Source organism: Salminus brasiliensis, chromosome 12, assembly GCF_030463535.1.
Source record: "Salminus brasiliensis chromosome 12, fSalBra1.hap2, whole genome shotgun sequence".
Classification (NCBI taxonomy): Eukaryota; Metazoa; Chordata; class Actinopteri; order Characiformes; family Bryconidae; genus Salminus; species Salminus brasiliensis.
The window spans coordinates 31,081,560-31,098,228 of NC_132889.1; the positions used below are offsets into that span (position 1 = coordinate 31,081,560).

Sequence of the window (16,669 nt, forward strand, 5' to 3'; positions counted from 1 at the left end):
ACAGTTAGATAGATAGATAGATAGATAGATAGATAGATAGATAGATAGATAGATAGATAGACATACAGACAGACAGACAGACAGACAGATAGATAGATAGATAGATAGATAGACAGACAGACAGACAGACAGATAGACAGGCAGACAGATAGATAGACAGACAGACAGATAGATAGATAGATAGATAGATAGACAGACAGACAGATAGATAGATAGATAGATAGATAGATAGATAGATAGATAGATAGATAGATAGATAGATAGATAGATAGATAGATAGATAGACAGACAGATAGATAGATAGACAGACAGATAGATAGATAGATAGACAGACAGACAGACAGATAGAGAGATAGACAGATAGATAGATAGACAGGCAGACAGATAGATAGACAGACAGACAGATAGATAGATAGATAGATAGATAGACAGACAGATAGATAGATAGACAGACAGATAGATAGATAGATAGACAGACAGACAGACAGATAGAGAGATAGACAGATAGATAGATAGATAGATAGATGTGCTCTACTCTGAATAGAAACATGGATCAAGCTGCATTGTAGCGCCAGCGCCATCTTGTGGTAAGAGCGTGCAACGTGTCTTCTGGCTTCAGCTAACCACGTTATATAAGAGCTTGTCTGCAGGGTCTCGTGTGGAAATACTCTGAAGTTCAAGTCCTTCAGTGTGAGCATCATTATACAGACTGTTACTGCAAACTACAGGTAAAGCACGAAGGTATCTGAGCGAATTGGACTCCCCACAAGTCTTAACCGCCCCCCCCCCAAAAAAAAAAAAAAACACTTACACACCCCCACACAGAAACGTACAGACATATATTTGTATTTGTGTCTTTGAGGGGTGTTTCCATCGCTTTCTTAATTTATAATTGCAGCTCCCTTAAAACGTATGACCGTCATTTTTTTAAAAATCGACTATTAATAGTTATTTTTTTATTATTTAGTTATAAAAATAACTAAACAAATAACCGGCGAAAAATGATATTATATATTATATTATAATCACAATTTAAAATTTAAACAAACAAAACAAACAAATAAATAAGTAGTTAGTTAGTTATTGTCTCCCTCTCACACCCTCTCACTATCACGAGGGTCCATAAAGGGACGCCTTTCCCTTTCTTTTACAGTATCTCCTTTTTTAAAGGAGCATGGCCCCTCCTCCCACTGCCCATTTGCACCGCCCTCTCACCGCCATGGGCCCCAGACACATGTTGTGGGGCTGTTTGGGCGGGGCACCGTGCAGCATGACCACACCCCCGCCCAGCGGAGCGCCAATCAGCGCGCGGCGGAGCAACGAGGTTCTAAGGTTTCTCGTGTGTGTGACTTTTTAGGAGTTATCAGCTCGAAACACACCAACGTGGCGACGAAGTTTACTGCGTTTCTGGAGCGTGAGCGACCGATAAACATTTAAACCCACAACTGGAACCAGAGAGAAAACTGGGCCAAAGAAAGAGCAGCATAGGAAAAGCCAAAAGCTCAAATCCAGACAGTGAGTGTGTGCGAGCGGACACAGAGAGAAACCCCCCACCACAGGAGCAGGAGGTGAGGTAAGCAGCTGTGCACAAAGCCTGCAGGGGCTTTTCAGTACTTACTAAATAGCCTACACCTCGTTTCTTCTGCATACATTATGCTACACGTTCATAGCAAAGCTGCAAAGTGCTCATCCTTGCTTTATGCCTGTATTGGTATTATTAACTCAATAGGTCATGGTTGGTTCGTGCTAATATGTTAACACATGTAAAGTGCCTATATTTAAATCAGTAGGCCTAGGCATTGTGCTAAACTGTCAATAGCTCTCCACTCTTCATTTACATTGGCTGTTAAGCATTTATCAATATTTTCCTTGAACAAATGATTTAAAGGCTATGGTTCATTTGGAAAGTGCTGGCCAAATTCATCCAGATGTGTTAAATATTGGTCATGAGAATGACCTGGGTATAATTTCCAAATCATGTAGCAGGTTTATTTCCATACGCTGGGGTTTGGTGCATCGGATCAGTAGCTGAGTCAGCTGTCAGATTTGCAGTTGGGATGACTTTAGGTTGAAGACCTAGTGGGCAAGGCCAGAACCAGCCTCAGTGGAGCCAGTGTGACAGTGTGAGTTAAGCCTGACAGTGACAAATCAATACTGCTATTGAGAGATTCGCCTATATGATGCACCGGATGAGTACTGACACCAGTACTAACCTTATTAAACAGACTGTACAGTACAGTTTCTTAGCCATCATTATAATAATGAACCTTTTAAAACCTTTCCCTTCAGTTTTATAAATTAATAGAACTGAATAATGAGCAATCTTTAAAAAACATTGTGGGGACCTCCTCCTGTATGGTCTGACTGGTACAGTAGCTTCTACTGTATATTTGCTGCTGTAATGCAAAAACCTCCAAAAATATTTTTTTACTTTTTGACATAATCTGAATCTGGTCATTGTTCTTTACATTAAGTCCAGATTCATAATTTCATGATGCACTGGGCAATAGAAATGCGATAGAATGACTTGGAATAAAATAATTTCATGTTGACTTCCAATAAAAGTTGGAAAGTTGCCATTTTTCAAGGTTTTTGTGGGGCACAATGTCCTGGATTTGTTGTATATTGTTTATTTCCCAGAGTCCACTTATGTTTTTTCAGTGGGCTTATTTACCAGAAACATACTTCATATTTAGAGGATTGTTTGTATAAATTCAGTGTGAAGAACTTAGTGAAAAAGCTTCTATACAGTATTGGCAAAGGGGTACTTTTAAAGGTTTAAAAAAAAAAAAAAAAAAACCCTCTGTATCGTAACCTGCTGTAACCTTCAAAGTGCCCCTGTTTTAGGAGTGTTAGGATCTGTCTTCCGAATGTTTGTGGACACCCCTTCTAATAAACGCATTCAGGTACTTTTATGTTGCACCCACGGCTGACACACAGCTTGTCTGGTCCCTGTAGAGAAGTGCTGCCTATAGAGGAGTATTAAGACCCCCAGCGTTGAGCTGTGGAGCAGTGGAGAACTGTTCCACCATCATTTTGGGATGAGTTTGGAAGTTCCTGACCTCACTGATGCGTTTGTTGCTAAATGCAAACAAATCCTCACAGCAATGCTTCAAAATCTGATAGAAAGCCTTTTCCTGGAAGTACAGAGAGTTGCTCCAACAAATCAGGATAAACTCTTTTTTTTATATATATATAACATTGATTTAGGAAGAAACAAGCAGTGAGCAGGTGTCCCAATACTTTTGTCCGTGTATGTTGTGTTAATATGTCCACCCAATTTTCCATGTTAACCTATTTTCCTGCTTTCACAAAGCGGTAAATACATGAACACACACACACACACACACACACACAAAATAGTCTTTAAGGGACGTTTGGTGATAAGCAGCCTCTCAGCCAATCAACAGCCTTGCTCAGTGGGCGCGGAAGGACACACAGAAGTTATTGAAAGGAATAAAGGGGAGTAATGTCAGTGCTGTCTCTGTCATGTTCGGCATTTGGAGTTTACACTGTTGATACAGTAATGGAAAGTCACTTGAGACTTGTGGTAGAGGAACACTGTGTTGCGTATCAGTGACCTCCAATGCGCTTTGTGTGTACATTGAAGTCTGAGAAATCTCTGGACACCCAACACAGAAATGCAGTCCACACTGACCATTCTGGACACTGGTCACTTGACCATTACAGGGCTATATATAGAATTAGAGGCGAAGGGGTGTCAAGGGACTTCCAGGATTGTGGACAGAGGGAGACTTTAGAAAACAAGAGATCAGGAGAAAAACTGGCGTCTAAAAGTGTTTCATTTTTAGACAAATGTCCTTTTTCTCGGTTCCAACACTTACGTCAAGGTAAGAGACACCTTGAAAACATTCCATGTCCCTCACAACACGCTGTCGAACTCCCTCGCTCTTTTCCCCTCCCTCTCTTTTTCCCACTGTTTCTCGTGCCTGTCAGTCGGTCAGTCGGGTGAGGGAGAGTTGAGCTGAGTTGCTGACGCAGGGACCCACCCCCTTCTCTCCCTTACACACCCCCTATTACTCTCTTTCCTTCTCTCTTTCTCTCTTTGCCAGACAGTGTTCTGTACTTTTCCACTCTCATAGATGGGAGTGCATGGGATCTCTGTGCTAAGTTCAGTCTCACATGAAACACAGTGTGTACAACGTGATTGGGACTCCTTATCTCCTGCCTTAAGTGTACCTACTATGCTGCATTTGTTAAGATGTAAACAAAGTCTTGCAGAGTGGTTTGATGTAAAGTGCACTGCTCTAGAGGAACGTACCGTATCAGAGATGTAGACAATGGTGGCGATAGGAAGTAAACGTTAGTAGAGTTTCATGATTGTAAAAGCTACGTAACGGAGAGCTATTGCATGACGTGGTTATGAATACGTGATCTGATGCCTGGAACATTGACTTTGATAGTTCTGAAAAAAGAAAACAATTGTACTTTTTAAAGTCTGTTGATGGGACAGAGTTTCATACATGCCGTTATTTGACAAAAGATTAGCCTGTGGAGACCTTAACAGTAATAGTTATTCAAAGAAACATTCTTAGAAAGGTTCTCTATGGATCCAGACGTGGTCTGTTGAAAAAAGCTCACTAGGGATGTGCCGATCAGGTTGAGTATCATCCCTTACCGATTTCATCTGATCTTTGTGTTTGTATAGATATAGTACAGTCACACAGTTTAGATAAGATGTTCTGCTGATTAATACAGAAGTAAAATCACTTTATTTTAGTATCAGTTTCTATAATGAGACATTCTGAACGGACTGATTTAGTTTAGTAGAGACCTTTCTTCAAATAAAAAAAAGTTTTTAAAAGTTTAGATTTCTTATAAAGTTTTTTAGTGTGTTTAATATATTATAATCCAGTCTGACTCCCTGACCAATCAGCCCCAACTCCTTTAAAACACTGCATGCGAATTATTTTGTGTGTGTGTGTGTGTGTGAGTGTGTGTTGTTGTTGGTCTACTGGTGTGAAATAACTGGTTTATTGGTGGGTGAACGAGTTGTTTCTATAGCGTGTGTGTGTAATAGAAAGGCGAGCAGTTCTCCCGCTGGTAAAACAGAGCGTTTCAGTGATATTATGTTATATTACGTTCAGATATTATGGCCTGTTTTCATGTTCCACTGTAAAATAGCTCCACACTGCAGAGCCTCAACTCCTTTATTTACCTTTTGAGAACGTCTGCACTGCCACCGGCTGGGCAGTAATGTCTGTTTATGGCACTGTTTGAGGACACCAGATGGTGCTCTGAACACCATGAAACTGGACTTGGACTAAAATAACAGATACCCAGTCGATTAAATGTGCCTGGATCGGCCCCAATCCTGATCTACTGGATCAGATCAGGACATCCCTAGTTCTGAAGCTTTTGTTTTTTAAAAGTGCAGAATTGTAAGTCAGTTTGTAGGAGAACACCGTTCCACTCCTCCACAGCCCAATGCTGGGGGGCTTTACCGCCCTTTAGCCCACACCTGGCACAAGGCATGGTGCCGACAGGTTGTGTTTATCTGCTTCAGAGAGTTCTATTTTATTGGCAATACCTTTCTCTTCAGGGACTAGACAAGTTGTGTGTGTATTTGCACACTTGTGTCAGCTGTTGAAATCACCATGCAAGACTGTAATACTAGTAAAGTCTAGTTTTGCTAACCAGCGCTGTAAACAGCAAGAGAAAAACTTCTGAAGGCACATGTTGCCCCACTAATTATAAATAAATATAAAAAACTCAGATCAGGAATAATTAAGTGCCCTTTATTACATTACTGCTGGTATCCTTACCATTTCAGAATAAGGTATTAGCATAGATTTTGTCAAGAGCTGATGGGAACCAAGAAAAGGATCTATGCTAACATAAAAGTAAGCCTTAGTCAGAACTGTTAGTCATTCTTTGGCGCATTTGTGTATGACCCATTTAGCTCGGACCTACTGGCATTTTCGCTGAACACTTTGTGTTGATGTGGACTTGCCTTTAGAAAGCATCTGCTTCAAGACAAATGTACTGATACTGATGGTAGAGCTGGGCAATATGGGTAAATATAGGATATTTTATTATATTGTGACAAATGTTGTTATTGTGATACACAACATGCTTTTCTAAGCATATCAAGGATATCATCCGTGCTTAAAGTACACTGATCAACCACGCTTCATTACCAACAGTGTAATTAGACTGGTTTGATTAGATGAAGTGCAGCAGATATTGAGATATTGTTAAAAATCACTGTATTCATCTCTGTAGTTTTCAAGAATCTGTCATAACTGATGTATTTAGTCAGTGATTACATGTATCATGATAAATATTGCGTATTGTGATATAGTATTTTTACCATATCACCCAGCCCTACACTGATGGCTCCATTGTGTATTACAAAACTCTGCTGTGTACTAGGGCTGATAGGGCTGAAAGCTCATTTAATAAGTGATGGAACCCTGTTGCTCATATAGAGGTTTGGTCTTGTCTTTTGTAAATATGATAATAAGGGCTATTGTAGTTTTCAGGTGCTGAGCTTTGGCACAGTGTTAGAGGAGCTAGATTTTTTTTTGTTTTTCACATTTTGGCTGCAAACGTTTAGACACTGGAAGGCTACCCCAAAGGTAGTATGGAAGGAGAGGAGGATTTGACGTTTTTTGGCTTTACTGCTTTTTACAGTGAACAGTAAGGACATTTATATGATCTTTTCTGGGGAGTGAAATGGATAGTGGAAACAAGAAGGATGCGCAATATTGAAAAAGTGGTAGGTTTTTCTTCTCCCTTTCTTCTCCCAGCAGTGTTTAAGTTCCTGCTGTGGCTGAAGTATTTGTACAAGGAGGCACCTTTACGGCAATTTCCAGTGGGGAATTTTCACACACACATACAACATTGTTGCATAATCTATATACACTATACTATGTATGTATGTATGTTCTCCTTCTCCTCACCCCTTCAGCCTTTTTGTTTATACATCTGAAAATGTTTGGGATTTTTCCTCAAATTAGGTTTTCTCTTCCCGCTATCGCAGCATTCCCACAAGAAGAGGAGCACACACTGACATCTGATCTACCTTCCACCCAAAAAAACTCCACGCTCTTTTCTAATCAAAAAGCTAAATGTACCATTTTGTTGGCGTTACCACATAGTTAGTTAAATTTAAACAAATTAGTTCCTCCCTTTTAGTGATGCACAAAAAAATCAGAATAAGAATCAGATTTAGTGGAAAAATGGGTTGATGCACAGTGCAATGAATTTGGTTCCAGCTGTTAGTGTCTCTAGTACTGGGATAATATACAGACAGTGTATATAGAGTTACGATATACACGATACGATATATATAATTTTTAAAAGGAAAAAAATTTATGCAATGTAAAATTTGTGTGCTAGTGCAACTAACAATAGTGTAAATCAGGTTGATTGCTTACAGCACCCCATAGCTTCTTTCTGTTTTTTTCATAGTGGTATTAAATTTTATTCAATAGATAGATCATATTTAATTTGATCCCAAAGAAAATTGCAGAGGCATAGCTGTCAATCTGTGAGTTTGGTCCATGCTATGCTTATTATTATTATTATTATTATTATTATTATTTAATAGTTTTATTATTTAAAAGTCGCTTTAGATAAGGAAGGAAGGAACCACTTGGGAAAATTTCACAGCTAAGTCATCAGTTAAGGGACATATCTGAGTTTTGATCACAAATGCAGGATATAAGGGCAGGAGCTGGCAGAGTGGAGGTTTTAGTTCTCACATAGAGCATAACAGTGAAAATTAAGACAGAAGAGGGTCTAGGACTGACCCCTGGAGAACTCCTTGTGTAACAGCACTGGGAGAGGAATTCATCTTCCCTACAGCAACAAAGTTGGTAAAGCATGAAATAAACCAGGACAGGACAGGATAATATGGGAGAAGACTGTAAGTAAGAGACTGTGGGAGAATTTGGGTGAACTGGACTGGACTTTGAGTGTCTTCTGCTTTGTGGTAGGAAGCCAGACCCGTCTGATAAGTTGAGCCAAGATCTAGAGATGTGGCTGAGTTAAAGGGAGGTATTGGGGTGGTGCTCTTAGTTGTTAACACTTCATTATGAACATGTAAACAAGGTAGAGATGAAACTTAGGTTGAGAAGAGGAGGGGCATTAGACATGTTCCTACTCCCAAAATCCAGTTATTTTATAACTATAAGAAGGCTTTTATGCCAGTGCTGCTGACTTACAGGTACTGTCCAAAAAAGGTTATTTTACTGTGTGCTGTGTTGTCATTACAGCAGAAGTCTATACCAGGCTTAGCTGTGTGTTTACAGTGTCCCACCCAGTATTTATCAATATAGCACTATTAAATGTAATTACATCCAAGTTAAGATCATGTTGATTTCACCTGCGCTCACACAGCAAAGCACTCAAGATGAATTAATACATGCACTGTTTTAGGATTACTGAATTCAGTGATCAGCGTCTGCATCTGCTAGCTAGGGCTGTGTATTGGCAAGAAGCTGGGGTCATGATTCAGGGGTTATAATTTAATATATTGCAATACTGTAAGCAAGGGCGATATATTGTGTTTATTTTAATCAGATTGTATATAAAGTATATCTACACAACACTACATGCATAAAATCAGAGTAAAGGAACAAAACAGTGGAATCCCAAGACAGGTTGGCGAACCACTGTCTGCCACCGATTTTTGCATGTGAACTATACATTGAAAACCGATACTGTGTTTTTGATAATCGATACAGTACCGCAAACCGTAACATTTGGATACTTTGATGTATCAACATTTTCTTACACCCCTACTGTTAACTGCACAAAAACACCCATATATTTTTAAAAACAACATTGTGAGCAGTAACCTAAGAAAAAGGTCAAAAAGGTCAAGTGTTTTTACAAAATAAAAAAGAGAGAGAATAAAGACCTTTGACACATTCAATGGGGTTTTCCATCACTTGCCTTCCTATTTCTGCTAGAATTAGGTTGGACAGTAAGCAGATGTATTAGTAAAAATATCTTCACAGTGCTTCACAGTATTTGCATAATCAAAAACTTATATACAATAAAGGACTGACATTTACTGTAGTGACTAAATTACGGATACATCATTCATCTTATTTATTTTTTGTGGGAACTGCTGACAGTGATCAAAACCAGGCTTCTGGGTTCAGAAAATCTGCTCCCACTCATAAATGACTGGGCTTTTTGCTGCAGGTGCTTAAACATTGTAGTGGTTGTGATTTTGGGGGCCTATTTTGTCAGAAAGCTGGCACAACAATCAAATTCAATCAAATCAAAGTTTTTTGGGAGGCTGTGAACAGTTTAGAGGAACGCTGAGGGTTTTACAATGTCATGGAGCAATAGATGGTTCTCACATTCCCGTGATTATACTATCAGATAATACTATGAACTATTTAAACACGGGAACAAACTCTGTCATACCCCCATTCCTAATAGATAACTGTATGTCACACAGTGTTAATTAACTGGGTATTACTTGCTTTACTCGGCTGATCAACTACATGTGGGCGAACACCAGACGTTTCGCTTATGTCAGCAAAGAAAGAGAATTTGAAACACGCTACTCCTTTAAGTGAAAAAGCCAGTTTCTTTTATTCTATTCCATTGTCTGGAAATTCAGACTGCAGGTCCATTCCCTTCGTCTAGTGATTAATACTGTTGAGAAGCAAAAACATCAACATCATCTGTCAGTGAGTAAGCTCACATGACCACATCATTAAGAACACATCCACAACTGATGGTCATATAATGTCCATAATATCCAGTTTTGTCCTGTTGTTATAGCAAGTATCACGTCGTAGATCACAAATGAAGCCCATTTGTCTCCATTAACAAACAAACGCCTCCCTTCCTTCTAGATGGAGAAGCCCCCATTGCCTGGTGATGATGATGATGATGGTCCCAGGTTGGAGGAGAGCCACTCAGCTATGGCTCTTATGTCAGTAGATGGAGTGGAGTCTGATGAGGCGGGGGAGGACCGTCCGGCATGGGATAGTAAACTACAGTACGTCCTTGCCCAGGTGGGCTTCAGCGTGGGCCTGGGCAATGTGTGGCGGTTCCCCTACCTCTGCCACCAAAATGGAGGAGGTACGAGTCTATATATATTTATAAAAGCCTATAATTATTTTCATTGTTATAGTGTACTTTAATTTTAAAACATCATATATGTCCAAATGTTTGTGGACACCCCTTTAAATGAATGCATTTCACTGTTTTAAGTTGCACCCATTGCTTACACAGATGTACAGATTCAAAAACCCACAGCTTGTCCCCGTAGAGAAGCACTCCCAACAGAATAGGACACTCTGGAGCACATAAACATGAACGTATTAGCTACATGTCTAATTCCAGGCATGGGCTAGAGGGGTATAGAGCCCCCTAGCATTGAGCTTTGGAGCAGTGTAACTTTGTTCTCTGAAATTATGTATGAGGCTGCGTCTAAAACGTTACCTCAGTAACCTGCTTGTCCCTAAATGCAATCAAATCTTTATAGCAATGCTTCAAAATCTAGTAGATTTTAGGCCTTCCCTGAACAATACAGACAGTTGCAGAAAAAACCCTTAAAGTGAATGATGTGTCCCATTACTTTTGTCCATGTACTGTATCATAAAATATGAATAAAGGGGTTTTCTCATTCACTCATTCTCTTTCTCATGCTCCATGCAGGGGCATTCATGTTGTTGTATGTGATGTTGTTGCTGGTGGTGGGCGTTCCTCTTTTCTTCATGGAGCTGGCCGCTGGTCAGAACATCAGGCAGGGCAGCATCGGAGTGTGGAAACACATCTCACCACGCCTGGCCGGCATTGGCTACTCTAGCTGCATGGTAACACACACACATACAACCCAAACATTTATAGGGAGAACTGTTATGATCTAGAATCTAGAGCATATGTTATGGTCAGTCTGTTGTTCACAGTAAACACCACAGGCAGGTGGACACGCTACTACTGCACCACACATTAATTAATTAATTACTGTATAATTGTTTTTTTCTATCTGATTTCTTTACTGTGGTGGTGACAGGAACCAGGGTCACAATGCCTACAATGCAAAACGGGTGTTTTATTTAGTACTCAAAATGGCCAGTGACGTGTTATCTCAGAACTGTTGTGCTACAATGTCTCAGACATCAGGCAACATAGACATTTGTTTTGTAATAAACCTGACCTGACCTGCAGAGGCTGTTTGGGCATCTGCTTTCATTCACTATCACTGTAGCGAGTTACTCTAGGGCTCTAGGGACATTTACCCAGTTTGAAAAATTTAAATATATATATATATATATATATATATATATATATATACAGTGCCCTCCGTAATTATTGGCACCCCTGGTTAAGATGTGTTCTTTAGCTTCTAATAAATTGAGTTTTTTTCTAAATAATATAGGACCACGATGGAAAAAAGAGTAAAATCCAACCTTTTTTTTTTTTTTTTTTTTCATTTAATTAATGAATTACACCACTTCAACTTCAGATTAAAAAAGTTTTTAAAGACACCACACACTGGCATTTAGTATAGAGATGCTGTTTACATATGATATGTGATGTTCAGGTTGTTTTGTGTGTGTTTTATTTTGTTCAGTATTTGAAATGACACACTTGTGGCTCAGGGATTTATCAAGGGGCATCAGCCTTAGCTCATAATAAGACTTCTGTCCAGCACTGCGCTCTAAAATTAGACTCTAGAGCAATATTACATGCCAGTGGTATTGGTAACAACTTCACATCAAGACTATTGCTTATATGCACATGTATACACGTGTGTGTGTGTATGTGTGTGTATGTGTGTGTATGTGTGTGTATGTGTATGTATATGTGTGTGTGTGTGTGTGTGTGTGTGTGTGTGTGTGTGTGTGTGTGTTTCCCTGTGTGATGAGATGCTTACTTCATCAGTAATTTGACAGCAGTGTTTCTAAAGTTGACAGCCAGACTTACTCAGGCTGTATTTTGTGTGTGTGTGTGAGAGAGAGAGAGAGAGGGATATTAAGGAGGTGATGGCCTATGGTTGACCTGTTGTTATATTATAGTTAGAGATATTTATATAAACACTGTGAAGAATGAGTCAGCACTTAAAATAATTGACTTCATGTGAAGTCAAATGTCAAATGTAAAATTATGTAAATTGGATTTTTTTACCTAACCATACTGCCACTGCTCTCTCTATCTTTCTCTCTCTCTCTCTCTTTTTCTTTCTCAGGTATGTTTCTTTGTGGCTCTCTACTATAACGTCATCATTGCCTGGTCTCTCTTTTACTTGGGGAACTCCTTCCAGTACCCTTTACCATGGCAACAATGCCCCGTCGAACTAAGCAGCAACCAAACAGGTACGTCCATTTATACAGTTCACACATCTCTATACAGTACAATCATCTATATATTGTGACTGTCTCACACAAACTTTTTTGCTGTGGTTTTTTTTTGTGTTTTTGACAATGTGAATCAGGCAAATTCCCTGATCCACATAGTCTGCTTAATTTTTTTTAAATAAAAGATGCCCTGTCCACACAGAGGTGTTTTTTTTTTATTATTATTTTGGCTTTAGCCATTTTTGGTCACAACACATGTATGTTTCTGGCTGAATCTCAAATACCTCTTTATTCCTTATATAATGAACTACAGAAGCCATAAAACACAGATAGCACTAGATTTCAGATTTGGACATATGAAGTAAGGATTCACCGATCCGGCTTCTCTTTTCTGATACCGAAATATAAACTTTGCATATCGGTCGATACCCGATAATCCGACGCCATTGCTGAATTAATAAACTGTTTACTTCACCATGTGGGAGAGACTTAAGGCATCATGGTTGACTTACACATTACTTTACTACCTTTGTAAAACAAAATATAACGAATTAACACATATATACAAATGTATTGCTATTTATTAGTCTCTAAAATAAGAAGCAATTGTGCAGGACCTTGACACAGCATTAAAAAATGAGTCTCCTAAAATATATTACAGTAATAGAATGCATCTGCCGAAACTAAGTTTTGAAAATAAGTAGCCTCACTTTATTTTATTTTAGAATATTTAGTGTAAACAGTAATTCAAAATAAAACCAAGCAGCTGAACCTGAGAATAAATAAGTAACTTGGCCAAACATACAAGCAGTGATCAAACATTTTAATAATGTAAACATTTAGTGCCGTCTCACACCTACAAATTAAAGTAAAAGGATCGGTTCCATGGATCAGCCTAATTATTCGATACCCAATCCAGCTAATTTTGTTAATATCAATGTGCGATCTTAATATCGGATCGGTGCCTCCCTAATATGAATAAATGTAAATACTGTTATATTATAGATATATAATGCTATGCTTAGATTTACAATCCATAATTTGCTGACTTGCATAATACACTTTGTAGGTAATAGTGTGTAATTTGGGATTAAACCTCTGTGTGTTCTACCTTCTTATGTGTTTTCTGAATCAGTCCTCACCATGATTAGAGGACTGATGCTTTGGTGTTTTGATGTCTCTCTTAATGAGGTACTTTTTCCCCATACAGGGCTAGCATGCTCATGAAAATGTTTTCGTCCCTGTGTGGACGGAAATATTTTCAAATATGGAGGGAGGCAAATATCTGAATATGTGTGGGACGGGCCCTTAGTCGATCTGGATAAGACCTCAGACAAATGCTAAAAAAATGTAATCTAAATGATTTCTGACAGGACTGTTTCTGTCTTTCTCTCTCTCTGTCTGTCTGTCTGTCTTTCTCTCTCTCAGTGAAGGAGTGTGCTGCTAGCTCGCCCACGTCCTACTTCTGGTTTCGTAAGGCTCTTGATATCTCTGATTCTATTGACCAAACTGGAGAGTTTAACCCCATTATTACCGGTTGCCTGCTTGCTGCCTGGGCTATTGTCTGTCTTGCTATGATCAAGGGCATCAAGTCCTCAGCCAAGGTACTGTTAAAACATATTTGTTCACATTAGCAGTTACACCCTTAAGCCTGTGCCCTTGGAGTATCCACCTTGGGGAGTCAACGTCCATAACATACATTGAGACATTCTAAAGCCAACAGAATAAACAATTGCCTCTCTTTTTCTCTTTTTCTCATTCTTATTTCGTAATTCTAGGTGATGTACTTCTCCTCGGTTTTCCCGTATGCTGTGCTGTTCTGTTTCCTCATCAGAGGACTGATGCTGGACGGTGCCATTGAAGGAATCACCTATATGTTCTACCCTAAAGTAAGTAAAGAATTCATGCACAAGGTTTTTTTTAACTCAGGTGCCAAATAACAGTGGTTTCCAGCCTAATTCTTGAAGATTTTTTTATATCACACCTCAGGACAGTGACATTTCTTAAGCCTTAAAAAACAGAGTAACTGTACATTAACATGTGAACATGTATTTTTAAGAAAATGGTTTAAGGTGTCTAAACCTTCCCAAATCCTGCGTAATACATAGCTTCATGAGTTTACTAACTAAATAAAAACCCTAGAGTTTATTAAGTTTGACTGCTAAAACTTATTTTCCTTCTCTCTCTCTCTCTTCTCCAGTTAGAGATCTGGATGGAGGTTCAAGTATGGCGCCAGGCTGCCACACAGGTGTTCTTTGCTCTTGGTTTAGGTTATGGCTCTGTGATCGCTTACTCATCCTACAATCCCATCCACAACAACTGCCACCGTGACGCCCTCATGGTTTCTGCCATCAACTTCATGACCTCAGTCCTGGCCTCACTTGTTGTCTTTGTGGTACTTGGTTTCCGAGCCAAGAACATTGCCCTGGAGTGTGTTGTGACGTGAGTTTGTTTATGTGTGTACAAGTGTTTCTCTAAGAATGCCAGCCTTAAGCTGGCTGAGTCCTAAAGATATGGCCTAATGTCATTTTGTTTTCCTGTAGAAATGTGGGTACAATGGCAGAGATGGCAGCATCAGGTTCATCAGAGCACTGGTGGCCATGGTTCAACATGTCCAATCCAAAATCTGTGGATCTGCAGGATTACAGACAGTGGTATAGCCAATTTGGGAAACTACTGGGGCCAAACATCACAGACTGTGACCTGCAACAAGAAATGAACAAGGTGAGGTAGACTGCATTTCTGCTACTGCTCATCTTTGAAGGTGTTTGAGGGACACCCTTTCTAATGAATACAATCAGCTATTTGAGGTTGCGCCCATTGCTGACACAGATGCGGAAATGCATGTGTTTCCATTAGAATAGGACTCTCTGGAGCAGAATAGCACCATGCCTAATGCCAGGCCATTTTTCATTTCAGGGAGTGGAAGGGACAGGGTTAGCATTTATAGCGTTCACTGAGGCCATGGCACAGTTTCCTGCCAGTCCATTCTGGTCAGCTCTGTTCTTCCTCATGCTGCTCAATCTGGGTCTGTCCACCATGTTTGGCACCATGCAAGGCATCCTCACACCCCTCATGGACAACTTCAAACTGCTGGGCCGCCACAAGACTATGCTTACAGGTACATAAACACACACACACACTAACTAACCCTATAGCTGGTAAACAAATGTACATTGCAGCCTCAGCTTTCTGTTCCTGACTGATAGAAGTGGAACCCAATGTGTCTGAAATGCTTTTCTGCTCAACACAGAGTGGGTATCTGAGTTACTGTAGCCTTTCTGTTAGCTCCTACCAATCTGAACATTCTCCATTGACCTCTCTCATCAACAATGTGTTTCTGATGCTCTTTTTTTAAACATTATTCTGTTTAAACTCAAAAGACTGTTGTGCTGAAGGCCTCAGCTCTCCTGACACCAATAATCATGTCACACTCACAATCAGGGAGATCTCAGTTTTCTGCATGATTCTATGCATTGCACTGCAGCCACACAATTTCTTGCAGCATTTAAATCATATATGATGTGTCTGTGTTTGGGCTGTGTAATAGAGCTCCTATGTAATGTTTATAAGTAATACTAATCTCCTTTGTGGTTTATGTTACAGTGTTCAGTTGTGTCCTGGGATTCATTATAGGGCTGCTCTTCACTCAGCGCAGTGGCAACTACTTTGTGACCATGTTTGATGATTATTCGGCTACATTGCCGCTGATTATTGTCGTCGTATTTGAGACGTTCAGTGTGGCGTGGATCTACGGAGCTGATCGGTATGACTGCAACTGCACCTGCAAACACTGAAAATGTAGAAACTGTATTAACTATCACAGTTTAGTGCTGCAGTGCTGACCTCACTGCACATCTTCTTAATTGCAGATTTCTTGATGATGTCGCTGTCATGTTGCATTGGCGCCCCCCTGTGATCTATAAGTACATGTGGAAGTATGTGTGTCTGCTGGCTATGGTGGGCCTGTTGGCCGCTAGTCTGTTACGCATGGTCTTCAAATGGCCAACTTACACGGCATGGAATCACATCACGGTAATAAACACATATAAAAACACACACACACACACACGCACACTAGGGCATTTTTAACACACACTTCTCGAGTCAGCTAATAGGTGTCATCTGCTGGCTATCATCATTGTTAGAATGGGAAACTGCATTGTGAAACTTGGAATAGCTGAATAATGAGGGTTCAGTACATGGAAATGACATACCCTGAACCTCAAACACTGTTGCATTCGCACATCTGTGTCGGCAATGGGTGTAAATATCCTGCATAACTAAAACATAGCTGGAAAGCAGGCCAATTCCAAAACCCTCAAAACTGACTTACCCTGTTATTTGTTTACACCCCCAATATGTACATAAAC

The 16,669-nt window shown here is 39.7% G+C and overlaps 1 protein-coding gene across 1 annotated transcript in view; it reads left to right on the plus strand.

The window, feature by feature from the left end:
• Window positions 1-1,390: 1,390 nt before the first annotated feature.
• The window catches only part of slc6a16a (solute carrier family 6 member 16a), a 24,443-nt gene continuing 9,164 nt past the window's right edge, over window positions 1,391-16,669 (plus strand). The window contains exons 1-11 of the mRNA XM_072693022.1: window positions 1,391-1,573; window positions 9,846-10,074; window positions 10,654-10,811; window positions 12,188-12,314; window positions 13,725-13,900; window positions 14,075-14,185; window positions 14,497-14,738; window positions 14,840-15,020; window positions 15,216-15,417; window positions 15,903-16,062; window positions 16,169-16,331. Coding sequence (XP_072549123.1) covers window positions 9,846-10,074; window positions 10,654-10,811; window positions 12,188-12,314; window positions 13,725-13,900; window positions 14,075-14,185; window positions 14,497-14,738; window positions 14,840-15,020; window positions 15,216-15,417; window positions 15,903-16,062; window positions 16,169-16,331 — 1,749 coding nt within the window. The 5' untranslated portion in view covers window positions 1,391-1,573. The remainder of the gene's footprint in view (window positions 1,574-9,845; window positions 10,075-10,653; window positions 10,812-12,187; window positions 12,315-13,724; window positions 13,901-14,074; window positions 14,186-14,496; window positions 14,739-14,839; window positions 15,021-15,215; window positions 15,418-15,902; window positions 16,063-16,168; window positions 16,332-16,669) is intronic.